The sequence below is a fragment of the Periplaneta americana genome, chromosome 9 (genome assembly GCF_040183065.1).
Source record: "Periplaneta americana isolate PAMFEO1 chromosome 9, P.americana_PAMFEO1_priV1, whole genome shotgun sequence".
Classification (NCBI taxonomy): Eukaryota; Metazoa; Arthropoda; class Insecta; order Blattodea; family Blattidae; genus Periplaneta; species Periplaneta americana.
Window position 1 is genome coordinate 174,505,152 of NC_091125.1, and position 14,876 is coordinate 174,520,027.

General features: G+C 37.0%; 1 protein-coding gene across 1 annotated transcript in view; it reads left to right on the top strand.

The window, feature by feature from the left end:
- The window catches only part of cysu (Curly Su), a 207,826-nt gene extending 193,933 nt beyond the window's left edge, over positions 1–13,893 (top strand). The window contains exons 13-18 of the mRNA XM_069836400.1: positions 364–491; positions 577–686; positions 933–1,025; positions 3,034–3,203; positions 5,974–6,082; positions 9,741–13,893. Coding sequence (XP_069692501.1) covers positions 364–491; positions 577–686; positions 933–1,025; positions 3,034–3,203; positions 5,974–6,082; positions 9,741–9,888 — 758 coding nt within the window. The 3' untranslated portion in view covers positions 9,889–13,893. The remainder of the gene's footprint in view (positions 1–363; positions 492–576; positions 687–932; positions 1,026–3,033; positions 3,204–5,973; positions 6,083–9,740) is intronic.
- The last annotated feature ends 983 nt before the right edge of the window (positions 13,894–14,876 follow it).

The following is a 14,876-nucleotide window of genomic DNA, read 5'->3' on the forward strand; positions in this document are numbered from 1 at the left end:
CTCTTTACTTGCTTCCAGTAAAATTCCCGTGTTTTCCCTAATTGTTTGTGGATTTTCTCCTAACATATTCACGTCATCCGCATAGACAAGCAGCTGATGTAACCCGTTCAATTCCAAACCCTGTCTGTTATCCTGAACTTTCCTAATGGCATACTCTAGAGCGAAGTTAAAAAGTAAAGGTGATAGTGCATCTCCTTGCTTTAGCCCACAGTGAATTGGAAACGCATCTGACAAAAACTGACCTATACGGACTCTGTTTACGTTTCATTGAGACAAGACTAAGAAGGGAATAGGAATAAAATCATATAAAGTCCTGCTTAATACAGACTACAGTACTTCAGCTGGTCCATCTTTCTCCCACAGCCTCTCGTCGGCTCTCTGACTTGATCAGGCAGCCGTACGACCTGTACCGTGCGGGGGTCCTTGATGAGTACTTCATGGGCCTCATGAACCAGGTGGCACAGGCTATGGATGACTCCGTCACACAAGAGGTGAGCACTGACTAACGCAGCAACAATGACAGTAGCCTCAATTAATACTGCTTACTTACCAGTACCTTGTAACAACAATTTCTAGGTAACGAACCACTTGTTCAAGAAACCAGGCGCACGCTACGGTATGGATCTGGCTTCATTCAACATGCAGCGAGGGCGAGAATTTGGTCTCCCTGGCTACATGGAATTCAGGTGAGTCAACATGTTTCCTTCATGGCTTTCGCGCCAGTCTCAGCATAGCGTGAGTGAAGAGCAACTGGTACCAAGACAATCCTGTTTCCTCCGCCATAATTTAATCAATTAATTGTAATCATTTCCATGAGAAAGTAGCAGTCACAGTAACACACATACATATTGCATGTGAGCTGAAAGCAGACTGTCAGAAGAAACGAGGTTTCACAGGATCATATGCAAATCGCTTTTTTATTATCATTTCAGGAAGTTCTGTGGACTTCCAGGTGCCAATTCGTTTGACGAGCTTTTCGGATCAATGTCTAATGAGACCATCAGGAGATATGCTTCGATATACGAGTAAGTCATAAAATGTTATGGTTGCAATCAGTGCTTTTTTCTCTGGTGGAATGCAAGTGTTCCAGTACCTTTTCGTTATATTTTTCACCACGAATGTGAAATGTTGTAATTTCGTGCCACCAACATATCGTGAGGCTTTTCATATCTCAACTTCATTGTCTGTCCACTGACATAAACCTTGCTTGCTAGTTAACACCTAGGGAACCTGCTTCTTGTTAGAACTGTTACATCTTCTTTGATCAACTTCAATGCTGACAAGTGCGAGTATGTTAAATCTTGGTTGCTAAAAGGGAGTCATACTGCAACAGACGACACAGGGAAAGAGACAATATTGAAGAAAAGGCTATGTTTGGAAAAATCCTCTGATACTTTGAATACTAGTAGGCTATGCAGTTTAGTAAATGCCTTTGTTGGAAATCATTTATTATTTTGTTAACCAAAATTGAATCAGTTTATATTAACATGGATGTAATTCGTATTTCTTCTGAAAGGTGTATTAAGGGTATATGTACGTGAACGACTACAAATATTATCAGAAAATGCAGGCTCTAAATTTCTAAAATTTTATAAGGAAATGAACTCACAATTGGACAAAAATTACAAGGTACCACAACAAGACTTATGAGAACTTAAATATCTGATAAAAGTATAAAAAAAGATTACCAATAATATTTTTTAGAATTCACTTTTTACTTTAAATTAAATTTTCCAAAATTTGAACATTTTCACACATATTAGCCTATTTCATAACTCCACAACCATTAGAGATAGAATTCTGAAATTTTCTACACTGATTTAACATGCATTTATGCAAAAGATAGACTACAATAATGCCCATTTCTTTGAAAATAGAAACATTAGGTCACAAAACATTATGTAAATTTTAATATATTTTATACATGGCAAATAAAAAATTAATTGTATTAAAATAAACAACTTTACATGTCTGAGAGTAGTCTGCTTTTCAGAAATAAGTGTTTATTACATGCAGGAAAAATATTAATAATGTCAGAGAGACCGTAACAATGTTATGGTTACCAAATGATATAACTGCAGAATTTGTTTGTTTTTTTTTTCATACTTTGATAAAACTGGATTAAAAAATATTATTAGTAACCATTTTTATAATTTTAACAGATATTTAAGTTCTAATAAGTCTTGTTGTGGTATCTTGTAATTTTTGTCCAGTTGTGAGTTCATTTTTTTTACAACATTTTAGAAATTTAGAGCCTGCGTTTTCTGATAATATTTGTGGTCGTTCATGTACATATACCCTTAAGGTGTGAAAATAAATTAGGGTTATGTTAGGGTTAGGTGTGTTTTTTTCTGAACTCCGTTCAGGTCTTGAATTCCTGGTGCACTGGACAGTAATCATCTCCTCTCTGCTCCAATGAATTTTACACAGAGTTCCACCACATTTTTCTCTAGAGGAAAAGCACTGGTTGCAATACTGAAACACCAGAAATTCCTCTTGAATTGCCAATCTTAATAGAATATCGTGGAGGTAGGGTTAATAATAAATGAAAAGCACAAAATAATTCTCCCGAAGCTGGGAACATCATGAAATATCATGCTGATCTCTCACACTTTTTTGGTTTACACAATAAATAATACCACTTGATGTTTTCAAACACGCAAAGCAATTGTTCATATCAATATTTCTCTATGTAGATGTGTTATTTAATTATTTGTAATTTGATGCAGTTAAACTGCATCACATCAGGATGTACAGGGAGTTCCTATGCACACCGGTCTCACTCCAGTCTCTACTACCTAACAAAATATATTGGTGGGCAGCAAGTGGTCATATGCTGGGATATGGACAGGTCCAAATCAGACCGATCCTACTCCACCCTCTACAACTTTGGCTCTCCCCACTATCGTGATATAAGCACAATCTGCATAGGAACTCTCTATAGGCTACCACTCCTAGGCACAAACATAAACTGATAACGAATTATAGTCTGTGTCATTTTGGAAGAGTGTCACGCTTCTTGTAATTCCTCAGACATCCGTCTGATGTGGATCTTTGGTCTGGAGGAGTTTCTGAGAGGCCGTTACCTGGCAGCATGGTTGGACCAACATTTGCTTGTGTTATTGCAACACAGTTCAGCTACTCCAGGCGAGGAGATAGATTTTGGTATGAATTGGGCAACCAGCCTTCTTCTTTCACACCAGGTGAGTGATAAGCAGAAGTAGGCTTAGTTTTAGATTATCTGTGATTAATTGAAAGATTACGTACTGGTACCTAGCCACTTTTTGACCAAATGAGTTTTCAGTTGAAAAATGTTTTATGCTCGACCATGCCGAAATGTAGTAATTATACACCTGGTAGCAGTCCTTTAATGCATGTCATTAAAGTACACCTATTCATTTAAGTTCAGGTTTTCGATTATTCTCGGATATGCAATCGAAAAACGAGGAAAACGTCACGGAGGCTGAAAATCCAATACTGTCGCAGAAGGTTATGTTCTGTTACTATAATAATTAGCGTTAATTGTAAATAATATTCAAATAAATTCAATTTGTCATCTCGTTTTTCAATTCTAAATCAATTTCCAGGTTATATCAAAATTAGTTCATGTTATTCTCTAAATTATATCAAGGTCAATGACATTATTGTTCCTCGGAAAAAATCAATACTTTCGCGTCTGCGCACATCTCACAATTTACGAGCTTGCACAAGGTCACTTCTGCTCTTCAGTGAGATGCGAATAAAATGAATACTTCTGAATAATTTCAAGTTAGAAATATGGCCGAGCATAAAAAGTCGTATGAAACTTGCCTATAATGGTAATTAAGACGCTCGTATGAAAATTATGAAACTCGCTTGCGCTCGTTTCATAAACAAACATACTCGCATCTTAATTACTATCATTATAGGCTCGTTGCATAATATACTATTATCATGTGTTGCTATTTTCTTCCAAATATGAACACAACTTTCAGAGTTACAGTGTTCCTGTTTCATTGACGAGCTGAAGAATATACCGGTAGTAACGCAATGAAATGGCGGACAAGCATCTACTGAAGGTGTCACATGGCCTTAACAATAACGAAAATAGAAAGAGAAAAATTATTTTCATGGACTGGATGATAAAGAGTAGGAAAAGGAATGCATTTCGAAGGAAGGCGAGATTAAACGCCCTAAACCGATGAGTAGAATAATGAACGTTGAGTGCACTTGTGGAGAACAGAGAAGCCCATAACCCAAGTTTATCTACCATTTAACTGGTACAGTACAGGTTATTACTAAAGCAAGGCCTAGGAATTCATTCGAAGTCGTTCAAATAAAATAAGAATGCCTTCCAGATTCAAAGGTAGCAGAACAAATGATCAAAAAGGATCCAGATCGTAAGATAACAACAGCTGCTTACTTTCAGTTTCCTTTTGTGATCCTAGGTTCCAGAAAATGCACAAGAGTCCATGACAGAAAGAAGCAAGCGTGGAAAATATGGGAGAATAAGTCACAATTCACTTCATCATCTACCTTGCCTTTACCTATCCATTCACAAAAGAGAAAAATGGAAGATCTGATATCAATGTCAAGTTTTCTTCCTCCTGGACTTTTGAATTCTACCCTGGACAAATAACGAAATATGAACAGTTAGACTTAGATATTTTATGCTTAAGAATAGGCCCATGTTGTATGATAATGTGTGATTCGTTTTAAATACTGAATATGTTAGTGGGTCTCCAATGAAAAATATCCGAGTTATCAGTTGTTAAAGTTGTTTATGCTCGACCATGCTGAAATGTAGTAATTATACATTTGGTAGCACCCCTTTAATGGACCTCATTAAAGTACACCTATTCATTAAAGTTCAGGTGTTCCACCAATCAGAAAATACCACTGTAGCAATATGAAAGCACAAGTATCGATTATTCTCGGATATGCAATCGAAAGACAACTAGCGCGAGATTATACAAAGCCTTTCACAAAGCACATTCCCGCAAATTCATTTCACCAATTGCACAATAAATCACCTATATTTGAAATAAAGTCAGTTCCGTTACTATAATAATTAGCGTTAATTGTAAATAATATTCAAATAAATTCAATTTGTCATCTCGTTTTTCAATGTCTAATTCAATTTCAAGGTTATATCACGATTAATGTTTATTTTACTCTCTAGATTATATCAAGGTCAATGTCGACATTTGTTTCTCGGAAAAAATCAATACTTTCGCGTCTGCGCACATCTCACAATTTACGAGATATTGCACAAGGTCAGTTCTGCTCCTCAGTCAGATAAGAATAACATGAATACTTATGAATAATTTCAAGTTAGAAATATGGTCGAGCATAAAAAGTCGTTGAAGCTTGCCTATAGGCCTAATGGTAATTAAGACGCTCGTATGAAAATTATGAAACTCGCTTGCGCTCGTTTCATAAACATGCTCGCGTCTTAATTACTACCATTATAGGCTCGTTGCATAATGTACTATTACAGTATTAAAATGAAATAGAGATATGGAATGGTTTCAGACCTTCATTAGGGGTTGGAAAAAGCGTGACTGTTAAAAACCAATCAAATGTCTACTTTGTCAAGATGTTAAAGATGATGAGGATTATGAAAATGGCGCAGTGGAAATAACAGTATGAAAGAAAGCTGGATTTAAAATAACTGATACCGGTAAATATCTACAGTATATTGATACAAACATGAGGCTTGGTCCAACTCCCACTGGGGGACTTGAGTGAATGATGAAAGTCAATTGCCCACCATTAAATAAAATATCTGTTAGGCTACATGTTACATATTGTTTTGATTGTCTATTATTATTGTTTAATATACCATAATGTGACTACCATAATATATTTCCCAGAAAATATGGGCTGTGCTTGCTAGGTTCGATCTCATTGCATTTCCCTTGTTCTCCTTGTATTACCAGCTCACTATATTTATAATTGTTCTGAAAATTAAAATGTATAATTCTTTTCCAGAACAACTACAAGAGATCAGAAAAACAAAGTTGTCTCGAGTGATATGTGACAACACTGACTTGATCGACACCATCCAGGTGTACCCCATGGTGCTGCCTGATCACGAGATGTAAGTTAGCACTAACTGTGGCGCAGGTCCGACTGCTTCACTCACTGTTCTCATTCTGCTAAGAAATATCTCCTTCACTGACCAGTCTCTAATCTCACATTCCATAAGCAACAATTTCCTAGAAATTACAAATGGACACAATTTACAGTATTTCCACAACCAAATAACTTCTTAGTAGCTTCTTTTAATCTGCATTCAGGATTGAAATCATGTGGGAGATTGACTCCCTCCGTGGTCTGTTGGTCAGCATGCTGGCTTCCAGATCAGGAGGTCCTGGGTTCGATTCTCGGGCTCGGCTCTCGGTGAATTTTTCTTGAAGAAGAAAAATTCCCTGGGTCTGCAAATTTGTATGAATGTGAATGTGCCGGGTTAATATTAATTAACCAATCATCACAAATATAAAATACATCAGGACTGTCGCTGGGCAGTAACTTGAACACACGTTTCAGCATCACATTGTTGACAAGTAACTCCATCTGTTAGCGCAACCATAAAGCATCTAATTGATGCTATAGAGTTACCAACAACGGAAGAAAAAAAAATGTGGGAGATTGGATTTTCAAATACTGGCACCTGTACATCAAGTTAATGGGCTCCTTTCTTAATAAGTATAACTGCACACATAGCCATCATATTATTCAAAACTGGAAGAGTCGATCTCCCGATCTTCAGGGAACAAGAAAAGATAAAAAATAGCGATTTCTTTCTTTTCACACAATTTAATTCTCTTCAGTTTATGGCTAAGGCAGCTCAGAAGGATTAAAAATAAAGAACTTGATGAATAGATAAAACACGATTCAACTAGGTTGATGTCGCATCAAACATTATTTTGTTTGATTGGTAAGCCAGGGACGAAGTCTTTGCTCAAGTCTGGGCGTGGAACGTTATTGTTGTCGTCATCACCCTTTGTTTCATCTGCCTCTAGCTTCAGAATGTAATATTACATTTTTCAGTTCGATTTAAGTAACAACATTCCTCCCACTGAATTTCTTGGTAATTTTAGAACCGCTTGTCCACAACAATTCCAAGAAAAAAAATATAGTTTCTTGTTGGCAAGTCCTCTTATTAATTTATACCAGATAAGCAACAATGCAAAAAATTTGAAAGTATTGATAGAGGAGAAAATTATTAGGAGGAAATGTATTTTGTATTATATGCTACAAATAAATTTGTATGTTAATAAATAAAAGTACCTTCATTGTTTTAAACAATAGATTATCTTACAATTGAAGCGTTTAGTTTCATAAGGTCTAAGTGCCAAAATCATGATTTCACAGCTAATACTTTTAAATGGATCCATGTGCCCTGCCCAATGAATTTCAGAAGGGTATATAGACTACTGAAAGCTATATTAGTACAGTTCTGTGTCTATCTCCAGCAGCTCGTTCATTGGGTCTATGTGCCAATGCTCACATAACCTGTCATGTTGTCGACTCACTATTAACGTTTTGTACAACAGCGTGACTAGTGTTACAGGTATTTGTTGTGTGTTACGTGATATTTTACTCTTCCTAAGGAAACTAGAAGAATCTCCTGAAATGAAGGAAAGTGCTTTGAAAAGGAGGAAGAGAGGTGAAGGAAGTTTGAATATGTACCTTAAAAAAACAGAAGATAAATCAGGAAAAGGGAAAACGCCTCGAAAATATGGTCCCATACATTCCATGAGAAGCAAAAAGTTTTTACTTGAACATTATTAAAGTGCACGCTCCAGTTAAAGGCTTGTAAAAGTACAGTTTTTCCCAACCAACAAAAATGACACGAAGTTCATTTACTTTCATTATATTTTCTTTACTGTTCCCTTATCATATTTTTTAAAGTAAATGTTTATGTGTTGTTATTGTTAAATGCCTTCAAAATGTTATTTTTTTTTCTATTTTTCAAGGTTGAAATATGTTCAAATGTCATGTCATGTCGGGTTTTTCTGAGTTTGCACATAGACCTTCCTGCTACTCTCTTTTTACAAGATTTAATAATTTGGCAAATGTTAATTCTGTAATGAATATGATATGAATCACCTTCAGACCTGTTTGCCACCTAGCAGAAGTAATATGATGCACAAAATATCCTAAATAAATGTCTAAATTTACATTTCAAATGTCATTTGAGCATGTTGAGTGGAAAGGACGTAATCATGGATAAACACCACCTGGAAAATTGCGAAGCTTTGCCTGTTCATCTCAACATCACAGAAAAATACTGACTGCAAGGTGGCTGATGGCTTCATTGCCATGATACCAGAGCATTGGCTACCAACCAACCAACATTTCAAATGTTTTCTCTTTGTTTTCCACAAACTTAGTACGGTACTGTGCACTTAGACTCTTATGAAACTAAACGCTTCAATTATTATGCTGCCTAATGCATGGAAGTTAATTAATATTTACCTCTTTTTCATTTCGCATATTTTATATGAAAGTAAGGTGTCCCGGATTTTCAATTTAAAAATCTGGCAACTTTACTAACTCCACATGATGACAATACATTTTCGAAGTATAGTAAAATCCCTCGTAACAGCAGTATCAAAACAACGGCACTTTTGGCTGGGCCAAAAAAAAAAAAAAAAAACAGGTTAAATCTATCACATTAGGAAGTTCGCACGAACTTTCATTTTCAGTGAATATTCGAATCTAAATTTAGTGTATTATTTGTGTTGTGTGATGTGTCTTAATAAAGAAAATCCACACAGCTTTTATGTTTATTTAATTATGTTTGGGCAGTCAGTGTTAACCACATTAGGAAGATCACATGAACATTAATTATCAGTGAATATTCGAACTTAAAATTAGTGTATTGTGTGAGATGTGTTTTAATAAGGAAAATCCACACAGTTTTTATGTTTATCCATTTTGAATCTTGCGTATACTACTTTTAACACTTGAATATAATTAATTGATTAACTAGTGGACTTACTCGTGTTAATTATGTAAGATTTGTGCAGCTTACAGCTGTTTCAGTGCTTCACGCACCATCCTCAGAGCCTACTAGATCTCGGCGTCATCTCGAACTTCTCTGCCTGTTATGTGGGTGTGTTTGATTGTTGAAAGGTGTTGAAGAGTGGAGTCAATGTACTGAAATTGATCTGTGTGTTGAGAATTTGATCGGGGTGTGTTTTAGTGTGTTTGTATATTTCGTATTGTTCTAGTGTGTTGAGTTTTTGGTTCTTAGGTTGTATGTGTAGAATTTCCATGTCCTATTTGACTCCACTCTTCAACACCTTTCAACAATCAAACACACCCACATAACAGGCAGAGAAGTTCGAGATGACGCCGAGATCTAGTAGGTTCTGAGGATGGTGCGTGAAGCACTGAAACAGCTGTAAGCCACACAAATCTTACATAATTAACACGAGTAAGTCCGCTAGTTAATCAATTAATTTTATGTTTATTCAGTTATGAGCAAGTGATAGAGAAATAAGGTGCACATGGCTGCAGTTTCAGCATTTGGAACCATGAAATACGAACTTTTTTTTGTATATACCGGTATTTATTCAATTATCCTGCAAAATCTCGTATCTGTAACTAGTCTGGTCCCTGTGGTGCCGGATAAGAGGGATTCTGCTGTACAATGAAAAATAAATATATGACTTCAGTCCACTACAATAATAAATTACATTCCCCGTCTAGCCCTACAAAATGTGTGAGCATGCTTCATGTTGCAGCAACCCCCGAGTTCCATGCCGCAGTGGAATACTGCCCGGCATCGACCTCACCAAGTGGGCCGACTTCAGCAGCCCAGCTGCCGCGCCAGCGGCAACGCCCTTCGTGAGTAACCTAGCCACTGTGTTCGACACCTTGGGCAAGAAGTAGATCACCAAGACGACGTGGTGTGCGTGTACATAATACTACACAACAGTGTACATACTAAGCAGCTGCCAGCACCGAGTTCTGCACAAGTGACAGGGGCCGTTATCAGGGTACAGTGTAAAATTAAGTCATGGGGAAATCAAGGGAAAAGGGTAGTATTAGCAGTGTTTGACTCTTCATATTAAACATGTTACAGTAACATCTTCCAAATTGAAATATCTGTGCGAGCTCACAATACCCCATCTTCAATTTTGAATGAGAGCTACCAGCACTTGTTTCTACATCCATGAGGTCATCACGGAGCAAGTTTAACCCTCAAGCCATAGATAAACGATGTAGGCAGTGTCTGTTGTTGACATTGGGTATTAACATTTCAGTGGATACCTAGTCATTGTGGTATACCTGGAAACAAGAAAGTCGATAATATTGCAAAACAGGCAACATATTTGCAACCAAGACCTCTTCAATGCTTTTGCTTCAGTAAAGTCTCATTTTACAAACCTATGGATCAACAATTGGCTCTCTTCTGACAAAGGAAAAATTTTACAGTCTGTACAAAAGAAACCAAATGACCTGGAAATGTACAAAAACTTGCCCATACATGTTCAAACATTTTTAACAAGAGCCAGAACAGGTCACATTGTCACTCAATTGTACCTACACCGATTTCACATTTCTGATAATCCTACTTGTCTGTGGTGCAATAATCATGATGAAGATCTGGAACACATTCTTCTATACTGTCCATCCATAAACCACAAAAGACGTAAATTAAAATCATCAGTACCAGTTGCAGAAGACACTGCCCTGCAGTATATATTGACTACACCCCAACTCTGGCTACTAGCAACAGGCATCTATAATGAACACCGATCAAAATACCCCTCATTTCTCGTGAAAAACAACAACTGAACAGACTACAGTGGACTGTAGTGAACTTTATGTTGTCAGCAAACAGCTGGATACATTAAGAAGATTAATTGATTGTTCTTTTTATTTTATCAACAAATGAATGCAGGCATGTAAGGAAGTAAATGTAATCCAAGATATTTATTAGCAACCAAACTTCATTTAATTCATGGAAAAAGCACCAAACATTGGATTAAATATTAACAAGAGTAAAACAAAACATATGGTACCAGTAATTACTAAAACAAAAAGGATCCCCAATAACCTTAAAATAAAAAATTATACTTTTGAAACAGTCAATCAGTTCAAATGTCTTGGTGTTTTGATAGACAATTCTAATGACAGAAAATATGAAATACTTAACACACTACATAAAACAAAACTTTTTATGCTGTACACAAATTATTATATGTTTTTAACCAGAAATTTAAAAGTAATTTTGTACAAAACACTAATCCAACCTGTACTATTATATGGAAAGGAAAAACACAAATTAATGATTTTTGAAAACAAAGTGTTGAGGAAAATTTTTGGTCAATTTTTGACCCACTTGAAAACAAGTGGAAAATTCGACATAATAATTATATTCACAAACTTTATAATCAACTGTCAATTTTAGATATAATACAGATCAGAAGACTGAATTGAGCAGGACATGTTATACGTATGGATGACTCCAGCAGCGCAAAACAAATATATATGAACACCTTTAACAACACAAGGCCACTGGGAAGACCCCGAAGTAGATGGAAAGATGATATCCATAATGTCCTTTGAGGATGATGATGATGATGATGATGATGATGATGATGATGATGATGATGATGAAACTTCATTTAATTTTTTTCAATATTTAAGGGTGAAAAAACTGCATCTGTTCCTGACGTTCTTTGTGTGAATGAATTTCTGACCAATTGGCCACAATTCCAGCAACTTTCGTGACGAAACCTTCTCAGAATTGTCAACAGGTACCTGAATTCAATATTTCCTTGTTGACGTAAAGTAATGCACATAATTTTTTTAATTAAAATACGTGCCAAACTCAGACATTCGAAAGTACTACAAATTATTAAATCGGTAAAATCGTCTGTCTTTGGCTAGGCTCAGCAAATAAACCTATGACGTCATGAATGTAAAAACAAGTGCTGGTAGCTTCCATTCAAAATTGAACACTGGGTACAAGAGTATTTCGCAGACAACTGCTCCCAGTCTTTATTGACTCATTTCCTAATTGCTTGCTCTCTGGCAAATTATTCATAACACCACCAACCATCAACAAAAACTCTCTACAATAGACCAAGTTGTAAAATGGTTAGAATTTTTTGCAGGTCTTATATCGAAAATAAAAAGTCCCGCGCCTTGGCGTTGCGGTCTAAGGCATCTGCCTAGGACTCGTGTTACGGAATGCGCGCTGGTTCGAATCCAAATGGGGGAAGAAATTCTCTCATGAAATTTCGGCCAGTGTATGGGACTGGTGCCCACCCACCATCGTGATGCACTTGGGGAGCTACGATAGGAAGCGAAATCCGGTTGCAAATGCCAGCTATAACGGCTAGGGGGGATCATCGTGCTAACCACACGATACCTCCATTCTGGTTGGATGATCGTCCACCTCTGCTTCGGCATGTGGGCGTGAGGCCAGCAGCCGGCTGGCCGGTCTAGGCCCTTCACGGGCTGTAGCACCACGGATTTAAATTAGTGTAAAATACCTTACAAAGACATTTTCAATATTAAATATTACTTCAGATTCAAATCTGAATGAACTAAATCCAAAGACAGGAAACGCCCGTCATCTTGTTGAATACATTTTTAACTCAAACTGTAACATAGGGAAGAGAATATTCCTACAATCATTTCGAATATTTATCACTTTTTCTTCTTGTACTTTATGTCAGTATGCTCCTGTCACTTCATAGATCAACATGGAGTACAGTGTAATCACACTTGGATTACATTGATATGCACTGTACACCTTGCTGACCAGAGCTCGGTGCGCTGTATGGATAACATCATCTGAACTTGTGCTGTAAGTCACTTTTTGACTCTGTGTAAATACGTAAAAGTGCGAGGAGAGAGTGATGGACAAGTTTAAGTTCGAGGTCATCGACCTCACCCAACTCACCCGAGATTCCTCCCTCAAGTGAAAGAGTGTCCGTAGCCTTATTGTGCTGTAGCGTGATCCCCATCTCCTGAATTGTAAATACACATTGCGCCATGCCTGGATTATATATATTTTTGTACTAATCTGGAATCTTCTTTTCCTTTCTCGTAGTCTGTCTCCCTCCATCCCAACTCCCTTGCTCTGTCCTGTGTTACTTTCACTTATCTTGGTGGATCTGATTACAAGTTTGCATGGAAATAAATAGATGAACAGAAGTGAACTATTTCCAGAGGCAGAGTAACTCCTCTTCACGTCTTCCTCCCCTTCAGCTAATCTCTCTACGTTATGAGGAGTTAATTTATTATTATTATTACTACCACTTCCAATGATGCCATGAGATTTAATTAACAAGGCAAGTAGACTTCATGTACATAAGTCTGACGAATTGGCGTTCATATTTGCCATATTACATCTCTTAAAGAAATGCACTCACTAACTCATTTCATACAAATAACGGAATTGCTCATTTTAAAGTATAAGATAGAAGAATTTGAAGCATCTCTGTCACGTAGTAAATGATTAGCAAGTAACGAAATTCCAGTTTCACGTCATAGTCGCATAATTCCTAATCTTCTACATTGTATCATTTCATTCCATTCCATTTCATCCCACTTCGGATGTGTGTTCCCTTTCTCAGTAAACCAACTGCAGTCTCTTAACGACAAACTTTTGTATCTCTAGTTGTAGAATGTAGTCCTAACTTGTAGTTTCCTACAGAGATATGCCGTTGTGACTATCGTGAAGGTTATTTTTTTTTACACAGCAATGTTCAAGATTTTAAACTCATTAAAATGTACGCTACATAAAGCCCAATTCACTCGGTGCGATGTCACTGTATCCCAAGACTGCACGATGTGCCATGTGAATCAGGCTTTGTGGGATGTAAATTGTTGTAAAATTGTAGCTGTAGAGTAATTAAAGTTATTTGTACAAATATAGTCGAGTATCATATTTATTATAAGAGAATTGTATATAAATTAAATGCTTTTCAAGTTGATTTGTAGTAAACACATAACAGATCATTTCAGACTGCACTTGAACCCTCCCGTTTCCTGTCCCCACGTCGCACAGTTCACTAACCGGTAGCACGGGGCGTGGAGGCAGCGTCGGACTGACAGGTGAGTACACCAACTGGAATACTTCATGCTATTCATTTACAAAATGGCTTCCAGGTGATCACCCTAATAAAGAATTACGATTTCTGCCTTTACTAGTATTGCAAACAAAACTATATGTGGTACAAGGCCGTAGATATAAAGACATCTGACGTTTCGGGCAACTGAAACATCAAGGCTGTCCCTTTCTCTAAGTTCTCAATCGTTGGACATCTCTACTTCTATGACACAGCGCAGGTACCAAGAAACAGCACACGTCGAGCACCATAAAAGTGTCAAATCTTACCAAAAACAAAATTTCTCCAGCAGAATAATTTACTGAATTTTCTAACAACAAATATTCACAAATCTGGCTTTCAGGTACCGTAGTAGCTCCCTGTAAAGCAGGTTTGAATAATTTCAAGGAAAAATTGTTCCGGGGCCGGGTATCGATCCCGGGATCCTTTGCTTAGCGCGCGAATGCTCTTCCGACTGAGCTACCCCAGGAACTATACACGACACCGTCATAATTTTTCCTTTGTTTCCACACGACTCAAATGAGCTGACAAGACACCAGACAGTGTCGTGTATAGTTCCTGGGGTAGCTCAGTCTGAAGAGCGTTCGCGCGCTAAGCAAAGGGTCCCGGGATCAATACCCGGCCCCGGAACAATTTTTCCTTGAAATTATTAAACAAATATTCAGTTTGCCGTATTGTTAGTACTTGTTTGAAGTGAAAATGTGTTCTCTTTGCTGAGTATGTGTCATACGAATTTGTAATAGACTTCGAGTATCTAGAGGTATCAAATGAACACTTGTTTAAGAATAA